The following is a 14,709-nucleotide window of genomic DNA, read 5'->3' on the forward strand; positions in this document are numbered from 1 at the left end:
AGAAGAATACAACTGCCCAAGCCTTTTCTGGGAACAATCTATTCATTGGTTTGGGGTGGGGGGTAGGGATCAGCTCTGGAATCTGTTTATAAGTTCAACACCTGAACTTAAATCTTACGAGTACCCACCCTTGGTAGGGAACCACCATAGGGAGCTGCACGGGTGCACAGTGGCTAAATTTATCAGGCAGAACAGCCCAGTAGGACCCAACAGCCTCCCAGCCTTCGAAGAGGATTACGGTGATTTGCCCAGCATTTAACTACAAAGAGTATTGAACTTGAACAACTCAAACGATCGAACTTCCACTTTGAGATGTTGCTTTCCTCTTCTCTTGAGAGCAGAGCTGGAAAGAAACGTGTGATTCTCCAGAGACCTTGGCGAGAAGTGGCAAAAGCAGAGCTCTCTGGGGTGGGCAGCGAGGCATTCTCACAAGGGAATTTGTGTAAGCAGTTCAGTCTGTCCGGCTGGCCGGATGGTGAGTTCAAACCTAGACGACGCAGTGTTTATCCAGGGCTACTTTTCTGCCCGTCCACTCGGCAAACAGCCAGCGATAGTGAGCTCAGAGGCTGTGTGTTTCTGCTTCAGGCTGAAACATGGACCCAGAAGGGGCTCTTTAACAGGGAAGGAACCAGGGAGAACTGGGAATCCACTGGGATGAAGGGACATTTTCTGTCCATTTCTGAAATGAACAGATCTTCCGTAGTGACTTCAAGGAGCCTGAGTCATGGTGGGATTTGGAGTATGTAAGATTAAGTCTGAAGTCAGATAATAATCCATTAGTCCTCAAGTGCCTTCTGCACTTGCTTTTTTAGTGATTTTTATTCTCCCCATATATCTCCATCTCCACCCCCCGCCCCAACAGCTTCCTGTTCTTGATGGCTCCTACCTTTCCCAGAATTACTCTATGCTCCTGCGAACCCTGGGCTCAGCTGGGATTTCCAATCATTAGTCCTGGCCGCAGCTTCGTGTCACAAAGATTTATTTGTCCCTTTGACTGAATTTTGGTGGGAACCTGAGTGCTGGGAATCCACCCAGGCCCTTCCCTCCTGACCCTGCCGCAAGAGCTTTCTGAGGTCTGGCCTCACAGGCTCTGAGGACCAAAGAGAGAGAAAACTTGGAAAAGGGATTTTTTTTTTTTTTTTTTTTTTTTTTTTTTAATCACGGTCCTGGAGTATTGCGTAGACCGCTTCATTCCAAATAACCAGCGACACTGTGTCTCGGAGACAGAAAAGGACAGGCTCCTCGCCCCTCTGAGGAGAGAACCTGGGGAGCATTCAGTGCCTTCTGCGGGCTCTTTCCAGGGTTTTCCCAAGGCGGCGGAGAGGGGTTGGGGGTTGTGCAGGACGAGCGCTGGACTCAGGTTTTCTCTATCTTCCAGACTCTGTTTCCAGAACCTCACTTCTCTTCCTGAGTTCCCTCCTCTGCTTTCAAAAGCATATGGGAAACCAGGCCCGTGCCTTTCTCTTTAGGTCACCAGATTCCGTTATGGGGCTGGCAGCGAGTATAGCCCCAGGTCCTGTTAGGGCATGTGAGTGGTGGTGGGTGAGATTTGCCAACCTCTACGCTCTGGGGGATTTTAAGTGTTCCAGGACTGGCTGTTCCCCTAGTCCTCCTTTTCCCTTCCCTCCCCTCCCTGACCCCTCTGCTGCTTCCCTGCCTGCAGACTCAGGGGACGCCAAAGGTGGAAGGGAGCTCCTACCCCTGCGGAAGAAGAGCCACCCAGTTGCCCCAGCTGCCTACACTTAGTTCTCCGCTGTCCGTCCTCGCCCCTCCAGCGACTCCCTGGGCCTGAAGCACCAGGCCAATCTGAGACACCCCTCCCGCTTTGAAGGAGGCTGGGCTGGCCAGGGGGTTATTTTGGGAGCAGCTTCTGAGATCCAATGGCCTTGTTAGGGCAACACTGACCTTTCCATCCCAGGAGGAGGGCAGGATCCAGAGAGGGGCGGGGCAGCGACAGGGAGATCGACAGCCCCGCACACCCACTGGGTGGAGAAGGGGGCCTGCCCGGCTGCAGGAATTCAGCCTCAGGCTGGGGGCTGTCACCAAGGAGGAATTTCCCCTTTTCAAAACGGACCGGGGACCCCTCCACCCCACCCCTTTCACTGTGCTTCTTAAAGGGATCACACCGTTTTTCTTCTGACTCCAAGGAAGCCAGACTTGGGACGCTCTTTGAAGACTTTGAATCTTTCCCTCCTGCTTCCTTCCCAACTGGCAGCCTTCCTGTGGCTGGTTGAGTCGGGACCTCCCAGGCATGGCACTGACCAGGCGACCCAGTGCTGACTTGGTGCCAGGGCTCATTCAGCCTCTGGTGGCATCTTGCTTCCTCTCTCCTGGGGCGCAGTGGTGAGTTAGGGGCGCCCAGCCCTGAGTGTGCTTGGAGCGTGTCATTGGCACCCCCTATCACCCTCTCTCCCCCAAGCTGGAGGACGGTGAGGCTGTCAGGGGCTATGATGAGATGAGTGGGGGCCGCTTTGACTTTGATGATGGCGGGGCATACTGCGGGGGCTGGGAGGGGGGAAAGGCCCATGGACATGGACTGTGCACAGGCCCCAAGGGCCAGGGCGAATACTCGGGCTCCTGGAACTTTGGCTTCGAAGTGGCGGGCGTCTACACCTGGCCCAGTGGGAACACCTTCGAGGGATACTGGAGCCAGGGCAAAAGGCATGGGCTGGGCATAGAGACCAAGGGGCGCTGGCTTTACAAGGGCGAGTGGACACACGGCTTCAAGGGACGCTACGGAACTCGGCAGAGCAGCAGCAGTGGTGCCAAGTACGAAGGCACTTGGAACAACGGCCTGCAGGACGGCTATGGCACCGAGACCTATGCCGATGGAGGTGAGCCCGGCCTGGGGCCAGCAGAGCTAGTAGGAGCCAGACCCGTGAGGAAGACCGGTGGAGGATGGGAAGAGGGAGGGGCAATGTGACACAGAATCAGAAGAGCCAGGATGTTCTTGCTGTGTGGCGTTGGGCAAGCTGCCCTACCTCTCTCAGCACCCATTTCCTCATTAGTGAAGGTTGGGCCAGTAGCAGGGCCATTGAGTAGTGTCGGACAAGACCTGCTGTATAACTACACAGCACACATTCAGTAAAATCTAACTACTACCGTTGGCATGGTAGGATTACAATCAGCCATGGAATATACTCTGGCTTGTGCTCTAGAAGAATTTGGGTCTAATCTCAACTTTGCCATGAAAATTATTTTCAAGCCATAGATTATGAAGTATTCATTCATTCACCCATCCATCCACCCACCCACCCATCCATCCATCCATCCATCCATCCATCCATTGTTTTGTTTACAGCCTATTTCTGTTGTACCTCCTATTTGCCAGGTATTATAAAAAGAGTTAGATATAAAAAGGAATAAGATAACAGCCCAAGGTTTCAAACACTGGCTTGTAGATAAACAATTATATACAAGTAGGTAGACTGCTGTGCTAAAGAAGTTAGATTTGAGGAGGTCAGGGACTGCTTTAGAACAGGTGACATCTGAGCTGGATCTTGTTGGGAAAACTGCTTTAGAGAGAGAGCACGTGAGTGGGGAGAGCAATGAGTTAGAAGCTCAAAAGCATGAGCGCTCCCAGTGGGTTAAGGAGATGAAGAGGAATTTTCTGTGGCCAAACAGCCATGGGAAGTGGCAGAGAAGATATCATCACCTCATCCCCTGGCTGTGACCTTGCATATATCACTTAGTTGGGCCTCAGTTTCCTGATCCACAAAATGGGCTTTAGAATGTCAGGTGCTGCTCAAAATGTGGTCATTGGAGAGGGAGTACCAACATCATCTGTCCACCAGTTAAAATGCAAACTCCGGGGCCCCATCTAGACCTGAATCTGAATCAGAATCTCCAAGGGTAGGCCCAGGCATTTAACGAGCCCCCCCTGGGAATTTTTATATACGTTAAAGTTTAAGAAGCATTGCTTTACATCAGGCACTTTCCAACTATAGAGAGCCGGCCCAGCTGGCCTGCTGCCCGTTTTTGTACAGCTTATGAGCTGTAAGTCGTTTTACATTTTGAAATATTTGAAAAAAATCAAACGTTGAACTCTACTTTGTGACATGTGGAAATTACAAGAAAGTCCCTACATCATCTCCCTTTGGTCCACTGAGCCTGTAATATTTACTTTTCAGCTGTTTACAGGAAAGTTGGCTGGCTCTGCTTTAAATGGTCATTCAGTTTCCTTCCGGCTCAGGATACTTCTGTGAAGTCTCCTTCACATGCCCCATTGGAAAGAGTTGCTGACACGGATGACTCAAAACTATAGCTACTTGAACAAAAATAGGTTGGCGTCTGTCAGAAGGCATTCACAGTATATTAGATGTGTCACTAGTCTCCCCTCTCTATGACAGAGGGCAGGAAGTGGGCAGTCTGGGAGTGGGTTTGGGGTGGAGCAGGAAGGCGCACGAGCCAGCCCAGGGTGAAAGTTATGGTCAAGTCGAAGCCTGTACAGGGGGGCGTCAGGTCCAGGATGCTCCCGACTGGGCTGCCTGCTGGTGGGGGTCTGGTGAGGGCCCACCCTCAAGTGTGGCTGGCTGTTAAGAGGTTGTGTCCCCAGAGTTTCTGTGGGTACAGTGGTAGCGACACAACACTGGCTGGACAGTGCTAGGACAAATTCTGGCTCCACGCTTCCTAATTTGGTGACCTTCAGCCATTTGCCAAACCTCTACAGTTCAGGGCAACTCAATTTCCTGGATGTTTATGCTGGCCACTGCGCTGAGCAGTGGGGACGAGTAGGGAACAGGCCCCAGTTTCTCTGGCTATAACGTGGAGAGGATCCTCGAGGGCTGGTTGGGTGTCAGTTATCTATGCAATGTGGTACACAGGATGCCAGATGTCTCTTCCCTCTTTCCTCTCTCCAAGCCAAGGTGTGTGTGTTGAAGGCCTGGGTGTGAGTCGTAGAGACACACATTCCTGGGAAACTATGGACTGATTTCCCAATATGTCTTAGAGGGAGGGAAAACCTATTCATTCACTCATTCGTTCATGCAATCAATATTATGGAGCACCAGCTACGTGTTGGGCACAATCCCACAGCAAATTCCAGGAGCCAGGGCAGGGAGCAAGGAAAATAGAGAAGGAAGAGGATGACTTTTTGGATAGCGTGGTCTGGGAAGCAGGATGGGAGGACTCGGGAGAGCGTAACGCCTTCCAGGCAGAGGGAATGGCAGTCACAAAGGCCCTGAGGCAGAACTGGACTTGGCATATTTGAGCAACAGCAGGAATGCCAGGGTGGCAAGAATAGAGTGGATGAAGGGAACAGCAGACAGGGGCTGACGTTGGAGCTGTGAGTGTGCGCCAGATCACGTAGGCATTGCAGAGCCCCGGGTTTGATTCTGGGTGTGCGCAGGAGCTCTTCAGGCCCGCTTAACTGCAAGACCTGCTCTCGGGCCGGGTTAACTGAAGATCTGCTCCTCTGGTTTGTTAGAAGCCCAGACTCTTCTTCCGAATGAGACAGTCCCACATCCAGGGGCCCTGGAAACCTCACGGATCTCTCTCTCAAGCCACACACGAGGTGCAACACTCCAAAATTAGATGTGGCCACTGCTTTGGAAAATCTCTTTAATCAACCTGTCATCGGTTCCCTAAGGGTTTGTTAAGGACCTGCCCTTTGCTCCAGCCGGAGCAGAGCTGAAGAGAATGCAGACAATTAAGATCCGGGATTAGAAGCAGCTGGGAGTCGGGGAGCTCTGCGTTATTATCTTGGCCTATCCCATGATTTCATACCATGGAGCCTCAGTTTCATCACCAATAAAATGGGCTTATGCTAATCCCTCCTAAGATTTCTTGTGGGGAAAATGGGTACTCGATAAATTGTAGTTGTTATAATTACTCTCATTAATTCACTCCACTAATATGTACAGAGTGATTATCATGAAGCTGGCGGTATCGTGCTGGGAGGGAGGAGTGTAGAAATGAGCAGAATGGAAATGGTCCCTATCTTCCACAGAATCTACAAGAAATCATGCTATAGGGTGTCGGGTGCTAGGTAGGAAAGTGGGGACTAAGGGAGGAAGAGGCAGGCAACTAACCAGACTGAGGCATTCAGGAAGGCTTCCTGGAGTAAGTGGCAAGCCGGACTCTGAAGTAAGGAGTGAGGCAGGTGGCAGGGGTCAAGGATGAGTGCTCCAGGTTGAGGGAACAGAGTACACGAAAGCCAGGAGGTCTAGAACTTGCTGCCAGCCAGGAGATAAAGCTGAAGCTTGCATCTTATCCCTAGTGTTAGGAGGTACTGATCAGAGGGACCAAATGTCCCATTTCCTGCGGTCCCCACCTTACCTTGCAGTCACAGGAAACAGCAGTGTTCCAAACTGGAAGCACTAACAGGAGGTAACTCCAGTTCAGGGCGTCATGAGCGGCATTTTTAAAAATGAAAGAACAGAACATAAAAAGCAGTGCATTTCACAGCGCATAAGAAAGCATTGTTTCCTGAAACGTCTGTTCAGCTGAAGATACACGTACACATACAATGTGTGTAGAAAGGCTTCTGTGTTTACACGCAGTGTGTATTTCTTACCTGATGTCTGCATACATGTATTTCTTACTGCAGGTCAGGGTCAAAAAAGTTTGAAAATCACGGCTCTAAAGTGACTGGATGTACAGCTTCATCGAAGCCGTTGCCCCTCCCCCCTCCACAGCCTCTCCCTCTCCTCCACGCCTGTCGCCTGTCATGTCAGCTGGAGGTTGAGGAAGTTGTCCAGCTCTTCCCTGAGGAGGGGAAGGTGGCAAGGCAGCGAGCTCCCGCTCCCAAACCCTGCTATAAGCCTCCTGGCACCCCTCCCCCGCCTACAAGCCCTCTTCCTGCCCTGGCCATATAGAGCAAAACCAAAAATAGCTGCTGGCTTAAAGCCCCAAAGCAAGCATTCACCCAGGCCTTAAGTAGTAATGCTCCTTTGGCAGCCTAGCTGTTCCCACCCCAGAGACCCACAGACTCCAGGACTAGAAGGGCCACTGGTAATCTTTGCTTTCCGAGGTCCCTGACCTGGAGCCCCGGCCTTGGCCTCAGAGGCCCATCAGTGTGCAGGCCATATGTGGGCCTATGGGCAGGGATTGCCTGTGTTTTTCCTCAGATCGCCTTCAGATTCTCGAAGTAATCTGCTAAGTTCCAGAAGCACTCAGCTAGTTGGCAGTCCTTTCCCCCAAATGTGCAGTGGAAAAACCAGGCCCAGGGGTGCCCAGGTGGCTCAGTCGGTTAAGCATCTGACTCTGGATTTCCACTCAGGTCATAATCTCGGGGGGGTCGTGAGATCAAGCCCAGTGTCAGTTTCATGCTGGGCACGGAGCCTGCTTCAGATTCTCTCTCTCCCTCTCCCTGTGCCCATTCTCTGCTCTCTCACTCACTCCCAAAAACAAAACAGAACAAGCGCAAGGTTGACTTTGCTTATAAAGCCAGTCATAATAATAGTTAATTTTTGGTTACTTATGTGCAGGTGCTTACTATGTGCAGGTGCTAACTATGTGCAGGTGCTAACTATGTGCAGGTGCTGCTCTTGGCATGGAACATGTGTTACTTAAACCTTCACAGCAACCTTATGGGGAAGTTCTGTTATTACCCCCATCTTACAGAAAAGGCAAAGGAGACAAAGAGTTTACGTACTGTGTTCTCTCTCACAGTCCTCTAACTAGTAAGAAGCAGTGATAGAATTTGGTAATAAGGGATAAGAATAAGGTAATAAGGAATAAGAATTGGTAATAAGGGATAATTAAATAGTTCATAGTATATGGGGCACCTGGGTGGCTGGTTAAGCTTGGACTCTTGGTTTCAGCTCAGGCCATGATCTCATGATTGTGGGTTCCAGCTCTGCATTGGGCTCTGTGCTCAGTACAGAGTCTGCGTTAAATCCCCTCTCCCTCATCATCCCATTCACTCTGTCCCTCTTTCTCAAATAAATATATAAAAATCTTTTTTAAAAAAGTTCCTAGTATAAATAGCTATTTTAACAAGCGATAAACCACTATACAAAATAAAACCGGCTGTGTAGTTTGGGAGACCCAGTACAAAATGAACGCAGGCCCCCCTCCTTAAAACCATGAAGAATTTCGAGGTAATGACGACAGAGCATTAAACCAAGTTCAGGGCCTTCTGAGCGCAGAGCCCTGAGCAATGACACAGGAGGACGCTTCTGAGGAGGGCCCGGACAGTGATCACAACTACGTCTGCCGCTTACAGTGTTTTTACACCAGGCTCTGTGCCCGGAATCCTACCCGCACTCAGCTATTCAGGGTTCTTAATAACTCTCTTTGACTACACTTAGTGGTGTTCAAATCTTGGCGTTTGCAACCCACTATGAATCAGGTACTTCACATTGTAATTCTGTACATACATACGCAAAAATGCAAAACTGAAATAAATCATCACAAAATAATAGTTCCCTTCCTCTATGCAATCCTTGCTATTTTTTTTCTTTTATCCTATCTTGTTGAGAAAATTAAATGATGCCCTGATAGAGTAAAGCACTTAGAGCTTGACGTGTGGTTAGTGCTTTTATTAATATGACACACTGAAAAGATGATATTTTTATGTTTAACTATGACACAATTGGGTCAAAAAACCCAAGCTTCTGCTCTCTGGATCCAATTTTCTTTCTCTTGCCCAAAGCTGATGACGTAAGCTCATTTTAAGGTTTTTTTTTTTTTTTTTTTTTTTTTTTTTTGACAGACGGAGATCACAAGTAGGCAGAGAAGCAGGCAGAGAGAGAGGAGGAAGCAGACTCCCTGCTGAGCAGAGAGCCCGATGGAGGGCTCGATCCCAGGACCCTGGGATCATGACCTGAGTCGAAGGCAGAGGCTTTAACCCACTGAGCCATCCAGGCGCCCCCGTAAGCTCATTTTAACCCAACTGACAGTGAACTTGGGAGCAAAGTGAATTTGCCAGGACAGGGACATGAGCAATACCTAGTGTCACATTATCTGGGCCTGGGGAATGTGTTCCTTGAAGCAACTTCATTCATTCATTCATCCATTCACTCATTCACTCATTCATTCTCCAAAGGAATATCTTTTCTGTTGATCTGTTTGCCTTTATGCCAATATCACACTACCTTTGTTATCACAGCTTTATAGTAAATTTTAAAATCAGAGTAAATCTTCCAACTTGGCTTTTCTTGTTTAAGACTGGGTTCTTCTACATCATTTCCATTTCCATTTCCATAAACATTATAAAATCAGCTTCCTGATTTCTACTAAAAAGCCCAATGGGAATTTGATTAATAATTCATTAGACCTGGGGTGCCTGGGTGGCTCAGTGGGTTCAATCCTCTGCCTTCAGCTCAGGTCATGATCCCAGAGTCCTGGGATTGAGCCCCGCATTGGTCTCTCTGCTCAGCAGGGAGCCTGCTTCCCTTCCTCTCTCTCTCTCTCTGCCTGCCTCTCTGCCTACTTGTGATCTCTCTCTCTGTGGGTCAAATAAATAAAATCTTTGAAAAAAAATTCATTAGACCCATTTATCAATTTGCAGAGATCAGACAACTTAATGGCAATGAGCCTTCCAATTCATGGACATGGTATATATCCCTATTTATTTAGGTCTTTAATTTCACTTAGCAATCCTTTGAAGTTTTCAGTGTTTTGCACATTTTTTTTGTTGTTGGTGGTGGTGGTGAATAAAATTCACAAGTTTAAAAAATGATATTGTAAATGGGATTTTTAAATTTCATTTTTCCAATTGTTCATTGCTGGGTTATAAAAACGCAATTATTTTTGTAGGTTGACTTTGAATCCTTTTACACTGCCGAATTAATTGCTTAGGGTTAGTGGGATTTTTTTGTTCTTCTTTGGACTTAAAAGGAACATCTTTTAATTTAAATTTCCTGATTGCTATTAAAAATCAAGTGTGGCAGTCTTGATAGTCAGGAGTAAAAACGGCATGTGGTACTTGGCACTCACGGCTTACAGGAGCCACATCCGGGTTCTGATTCCAGCTGTGCCACTTCTTAATTCTATGAATGTGGGCACACACGTAACCTCTCTGAGCTCCTGTTTCATTTTTTCCATCAGAGATGACAAAATCTCCAAAATATGGTTGAAATAATGAAATGAGATAATACGTAAAAAGCACTTAGCATAGTGCCTGGCACCTAGAAAGTCCCGAAACTATTCTCCTTTCTGCATTTACTTCACAGTATAGAGGGTAAACTAATTCAGGAGGGCCTGAACCATAGCTGTTTTGGGGAGACTGTTTAAGCACAGAAACTAGGTTTTGACTTTGGAGAAGTTAACAAGCTAAGACTTTGATTCGATTAGTTCTGCCTTGAGTCCTGCCAGTGTAGATGGAACTCATGCCAGGCACGATTCCATTTCGAATGTAGAATCAGCATAATTTAACCTCATCTTGAAAATCTCATGTCCCAGTTCACAGCCAGGGGGGCCAGTGTGACAGCTGGCTGCGTTGCTGTCCTGGTAGCTTCTTGGTTTTATCCGGGACCCCAGGGGAGGAGAGTGGACCCTCAGCAAGACGGGGAAGTGGACGCAATTAGTCTTTCTTCTCTGCAGGCTTGCCTTCTGTGTTGCATGGGTCCAAATGGCCCAATCTCTGCACACACTCCTGTCCAAGGCCAGGCCCTTGGGATTCATCAAGCGCGCTTGTTTCCAGGCTAATTCTGAGTCCCCAGCAGCTGTTCCCTGGGCCAGCCCTTGCTGCCACACCCTTGTGAGGAATGTTGAGTCTCATTTTCTGAGGGCCCTGGTTGAGGCTGGGGTGCAGTCTGAGCAGGACAGAGTTGTTTCCTGCCATAGACCAGAAGGCTGTCCTTGTCCCCTCCTATGCCTTCTGAAGTCAGAGCCCCAGAGTAGGTGGACAGTTAGGTCTGGTCACAGGTAAAGCATCCAGGACCCTTACTCATTGCTCTAAAACAGAGTTGGTTGACCCAGACCACCTGGCAAAATCCACAGAATGATCCAGGGGCTGTGGGAACTCCAGAACCCACTTCCCTCCAGGCAAGTAGAGAGCACCCTGTGCCTAGAGGTATGCAAGCATATGCTGCCCACTGTCATATGGACTGTGTGGAGTCAGGGACACACACTGAGGTCTGAGAGCTGCACACAGCCTGCAAGAAATGGCTCCATTTGGCATGCACAGTGGTTTTATTACCTTTATCTTTTTAAGATTTATTCATTTATTTTAGAGAGAGTGAGTGAGCATGAGCATGGGGGAGGGGCTGAGGGAGAGCAAGAGACAGAACCCTCATGCAGACTCCCCACTGAGCATACTGCCTGACCAGGGGCTCAATCCCAGGACCCTGAGATCATGACCTGAACCGAAGTCAAGAGTCAGACACTCAACTGACTGACCCACCCAGGCGCCCCTGTAACTTTTATTTTTAATTAAATTTGACTCCTTTATGGATACCATCTTAACAAAGTGATCAAATTTCACATCGTTGATGACAGGACAACCTTACAATATAGGCCCTTGATGGGAGGCAGGGAGAAGGGCACAGCCCCACCACACTCTATCCCAGCTGGGAAGGTGTGGGCCTAAATGACCAGTGTAGGGTCCTTTGAACCTAGACTCTCCTTGATTTCTTTTGCTTCCTCTACACCCAGTTATTTCTGGTTTCCAAGGCCCTTAGGTTTATTGAGCTGACTCAGAGCCTGGCAAAGGGACTTCCACCCAGGCTACAGGTCCCCAGGGCTGGCGGCACCCAGGTGATTTGCTTATCATGTGAGCTGTGGGGTGTCATCTGAGGTAGCAGCCTCTGGATGTGGGGGTGGTGGAGCCCTGCAGGCTACGGGGACTTGTCATATACCCGCTGTAACCTGACCCTGCTCCCAGAAGCTGGTCACAAGCACTGCTAGCTCCTCTGCTTTGGGTTACCTCTCAGCGATCCTGGGAAATCAGGGACAGTGGAGCTTTGATAGGTGGCCACATTCAGGAGCCCTGGTGTCACCTTGCAGGCAAGCCAGAGAGCAAGGCATTGGGATTCAGCATCATGATTGATTAGCAATGTCTGTTGTGGTCACAGGGTGGGTAAGAAATGGCCCGTATGACAGTTTACTTACTGCCTTGAACTAGATGGTCTTGGAGGGCCACTCCACCTGTGACCTTCTTGGGATTGAAATAGTCTCACTTACCCCCCAAGTTGCGGTTGTCTATGAAGTGTTACACATTTGCAGATATCAGGAGGGAACATGACAGTCTGTATTATACACAGGGTGCTGGTACCAGCTGCTACCAGCTCATAAGAGCCCATCCCTAAAATTTTCAGAAATGTTGCAAGCTGGCTGTTCAATTGTGGCCTGACTAGCCACTATGGGTATATTTATATGATGGAACTTGGCTAGCACTACAAATTAGGGTTGTTTGTTTATTTTTCCAAAGAGCTTTTCTACTAGCATACCACTGAACATTGTGCTAATATGAAATGCCCATTTTTTCCTTCTTGTCCAGATTGAGGGTAACCAACCATCCTGCTTTGCCTGGGAACTGTCCTGGTTTTAGTACTGAAAGTCCTATGTCTTGGGAAACCTTTCAGTCTAAGGCAAACTGGGATGACTGGTCACCTTGCAGTTCTTTCCCATGAAGCGAAGGGAGCCAGCATTTGTTGAGAATCTGAGATCTCTGCTAGAGAACCCATGTAAACCCTCTAGCAATCCTGTGAAGTAAACTTGCTATGCTTACTTTACTGACTAGAGATAGACTCAAAGAGAATGTGCTCAAGGCCATGAACTTGTACACTCAGCTGACAGTATCTGCTGAATGCCTTCTATGTGTCAGTCATTGCATTGAGTGCTGGCAATGCTGTGGTGATTATGGCAGCCTTGGCCCCTGCCTTTAGAAGCTTGTGCTCTAACAACAGAAACCAGCATTGGACAGCTAGTTAATTACAAATGGGATAAGCAATTTGAAGGGAAAGTAGAAAAGTGTATGGGGGTAACAGGAACTTGATCTGGTCTAGTAATCACAGAAGGCTTCCTTGAGGAAGTGGTGTTGAGGCTAAGATCTGAAGGATGGACAGGGCATAGCTAGGTAACAGGAACCACACTGTGCCTGGCAAAAGGAACTAGTACAAAGGCTTGGAGGTGGACACAACAAAAGGCTGTTGGGTTCAAGAAAAGGCAGGAGCACAGAGACTGAGAAAGAGTGGAGTCAGTGAGGCTGGAAGGTTGGCAGGGCCCAGATCTTGAGGGCTTTGTGGGTCACAGGGCAGAGTTTGACTTCATCCTTATGGTAGGTGCTGCTGGACACCTCAGATACCACTCCAGAGCAGTGTCCTCCTTCTCCCGCCTGCTGCCAGGAGCGCTGGTTGCTGATGGCTCGTAGTGGGGGCACTGTCGTCTGTCAAAAAGAGTTGCCCCCCTCTGTCGGCAATGCATAGCTAATGAGTGCTTCATACAGGAGTTCAAAGCCCCAGACTCCTTGCACAACCCTGAAGGACCATAGCGGCTCCAGAGCTCCCCAACGGGATCAGCAGAAGCCTTGGTTTCAATAGTTCAACTTCTGCTCTGGAATCCTGCTTCCCGATCGTTCATTCCAAGAGCATTCCCCCCAAATCATTCACATACAATCTTCACTTGAGGACCCACGACAATCCTCAAGGCACTCAGAAGCCACTGCAGGGTTTTAGACGGTGTTACCTGGTCATATCTACATCTTATTAAGAGATGACTCTGCCAGCGGCAAAGGGTAGACTGAAGCATTAGGGGAGGTGAGAGACCAGGGAAGACACAGCTGTGGTAAATCAGGGAGAACTGGTGCAGCCTGGACCAGATGGATAAGGAGGAGATAAAGAGAAGCAGGGGAAATGAAAGCAAAATTCAGAGTTGGGCCCGTGTGTTTCCAAAGCCCAAACCATTTCCATTATTCTGTTGTCCACAAAGACAGGTCAGGCCTGGCTTGCTTTCTCAGCGACCCTGGGTCCATGGTCTTTATCAAGGTGGGGTAGAGCCAAGCTGGGGTGGGTGCCCTATTCTCAGGAGCATCTCCATAGTTATCTGTGACATATGGGCCTGGCGTTTACCACCATGTACATTGGTTTACCTGGTCCAATTCTAGTGAGCCTGGACAAGAGCCACTGACCCCTGGACTCTCTGGTGCTCAATCCCCTACCTGCCATTCTCCATCAAACTCTGTCTGAAATCTGCTGATGACACTTCCATGGTCCTGTCCCAAGATCTTGTCCTAATATCTGACCCTGTGTGAGAGAACTTAGAAAAGGGCTGGATATGACTATTAGCAAGAATAGATGAGATGGAGATAAGATAGCTATCATAGGAGGTAAGAAGTGACAAATGTCTCAAGCAATGAGAGTATGGAGGAAGGAAGATAGCCTAGGAGGGTTTCCTAAAGGAGGTGGCTTTGAAGCTGCGCTTTGGTGGATTTGGGAAGATAAAACTGGGAGGGTGAATTGAGACTAGGTCATGGAGACACTGGGCTGTCAGGTCAGGACTTCCATATGCAGCAGGGACCCCCTGGAGAGGAGCTAGTCATGATTCTGCTCTCTCCATCTCTGTCCAGTCCTCTAGTGACACTGATGTTCAGACTTCAGACAATCTTCTAGAAATATGTAGGTGTCCCTGGCCAGAAAGGGTGGTGTTCTTAGTGTCCATTCTGTATTCAGAGGCAGAATCCCTGATCTGGTCCACATGTCTCTTCTCTGTTTCAAACTGGACTCTGGATCTCCTAGACTTCCCTTGGGTTTCTGAAATGGTTGGCTTCCTTAGAAGGTTTGGGTGAGAACTTTCAAACCTTTTAAACCAAGTCATTTAAATTCT

The 14,709-nt window shown here is 48.7% G+C and overlaps 1 protein-coding gene across 1 annotated transcript in view; it reads left to right on the forward strand.

Annotated features, from left to right (window-relative positions):
• Positions 1-1,957: 1,957 nt before the first annotated feature.
• Positions 1,958-14,709, forward strand: part of JPH2 (junctophilin 2) — a 62,647-nt gene continuing 49,895 nt past the window's right edge. Inside the window, exon 1 of the mRNA XM_032838588.1 lies at positions 1,958-2,834. Coding sequence (XP_032694479.1) covers positions 2,456-2,834 — 379 coding nt within the window. The 5' untranslated portion in view covers positions 1,958-2,455. The remainder of the gene's footprint in view (positions 2,835-14,709) is intronic.

This window comes from Lontra canadensis, unplaced genomic scaffold (genome assembly GCF_010015895.1).
Source record: "Lontra canadensis isolate GAN:19392208 unplaced genomic scaffold, GSC_riverotter_1.0 scaffold105, whole genome shotgun sequence".
In the NCBI taxonomy this organism is placed as follows: Eukaryota; Metazoa; Chordata; class Mammalia; order Carnivora; family Mustelidae; genus Lontra; species Lontra canadensis.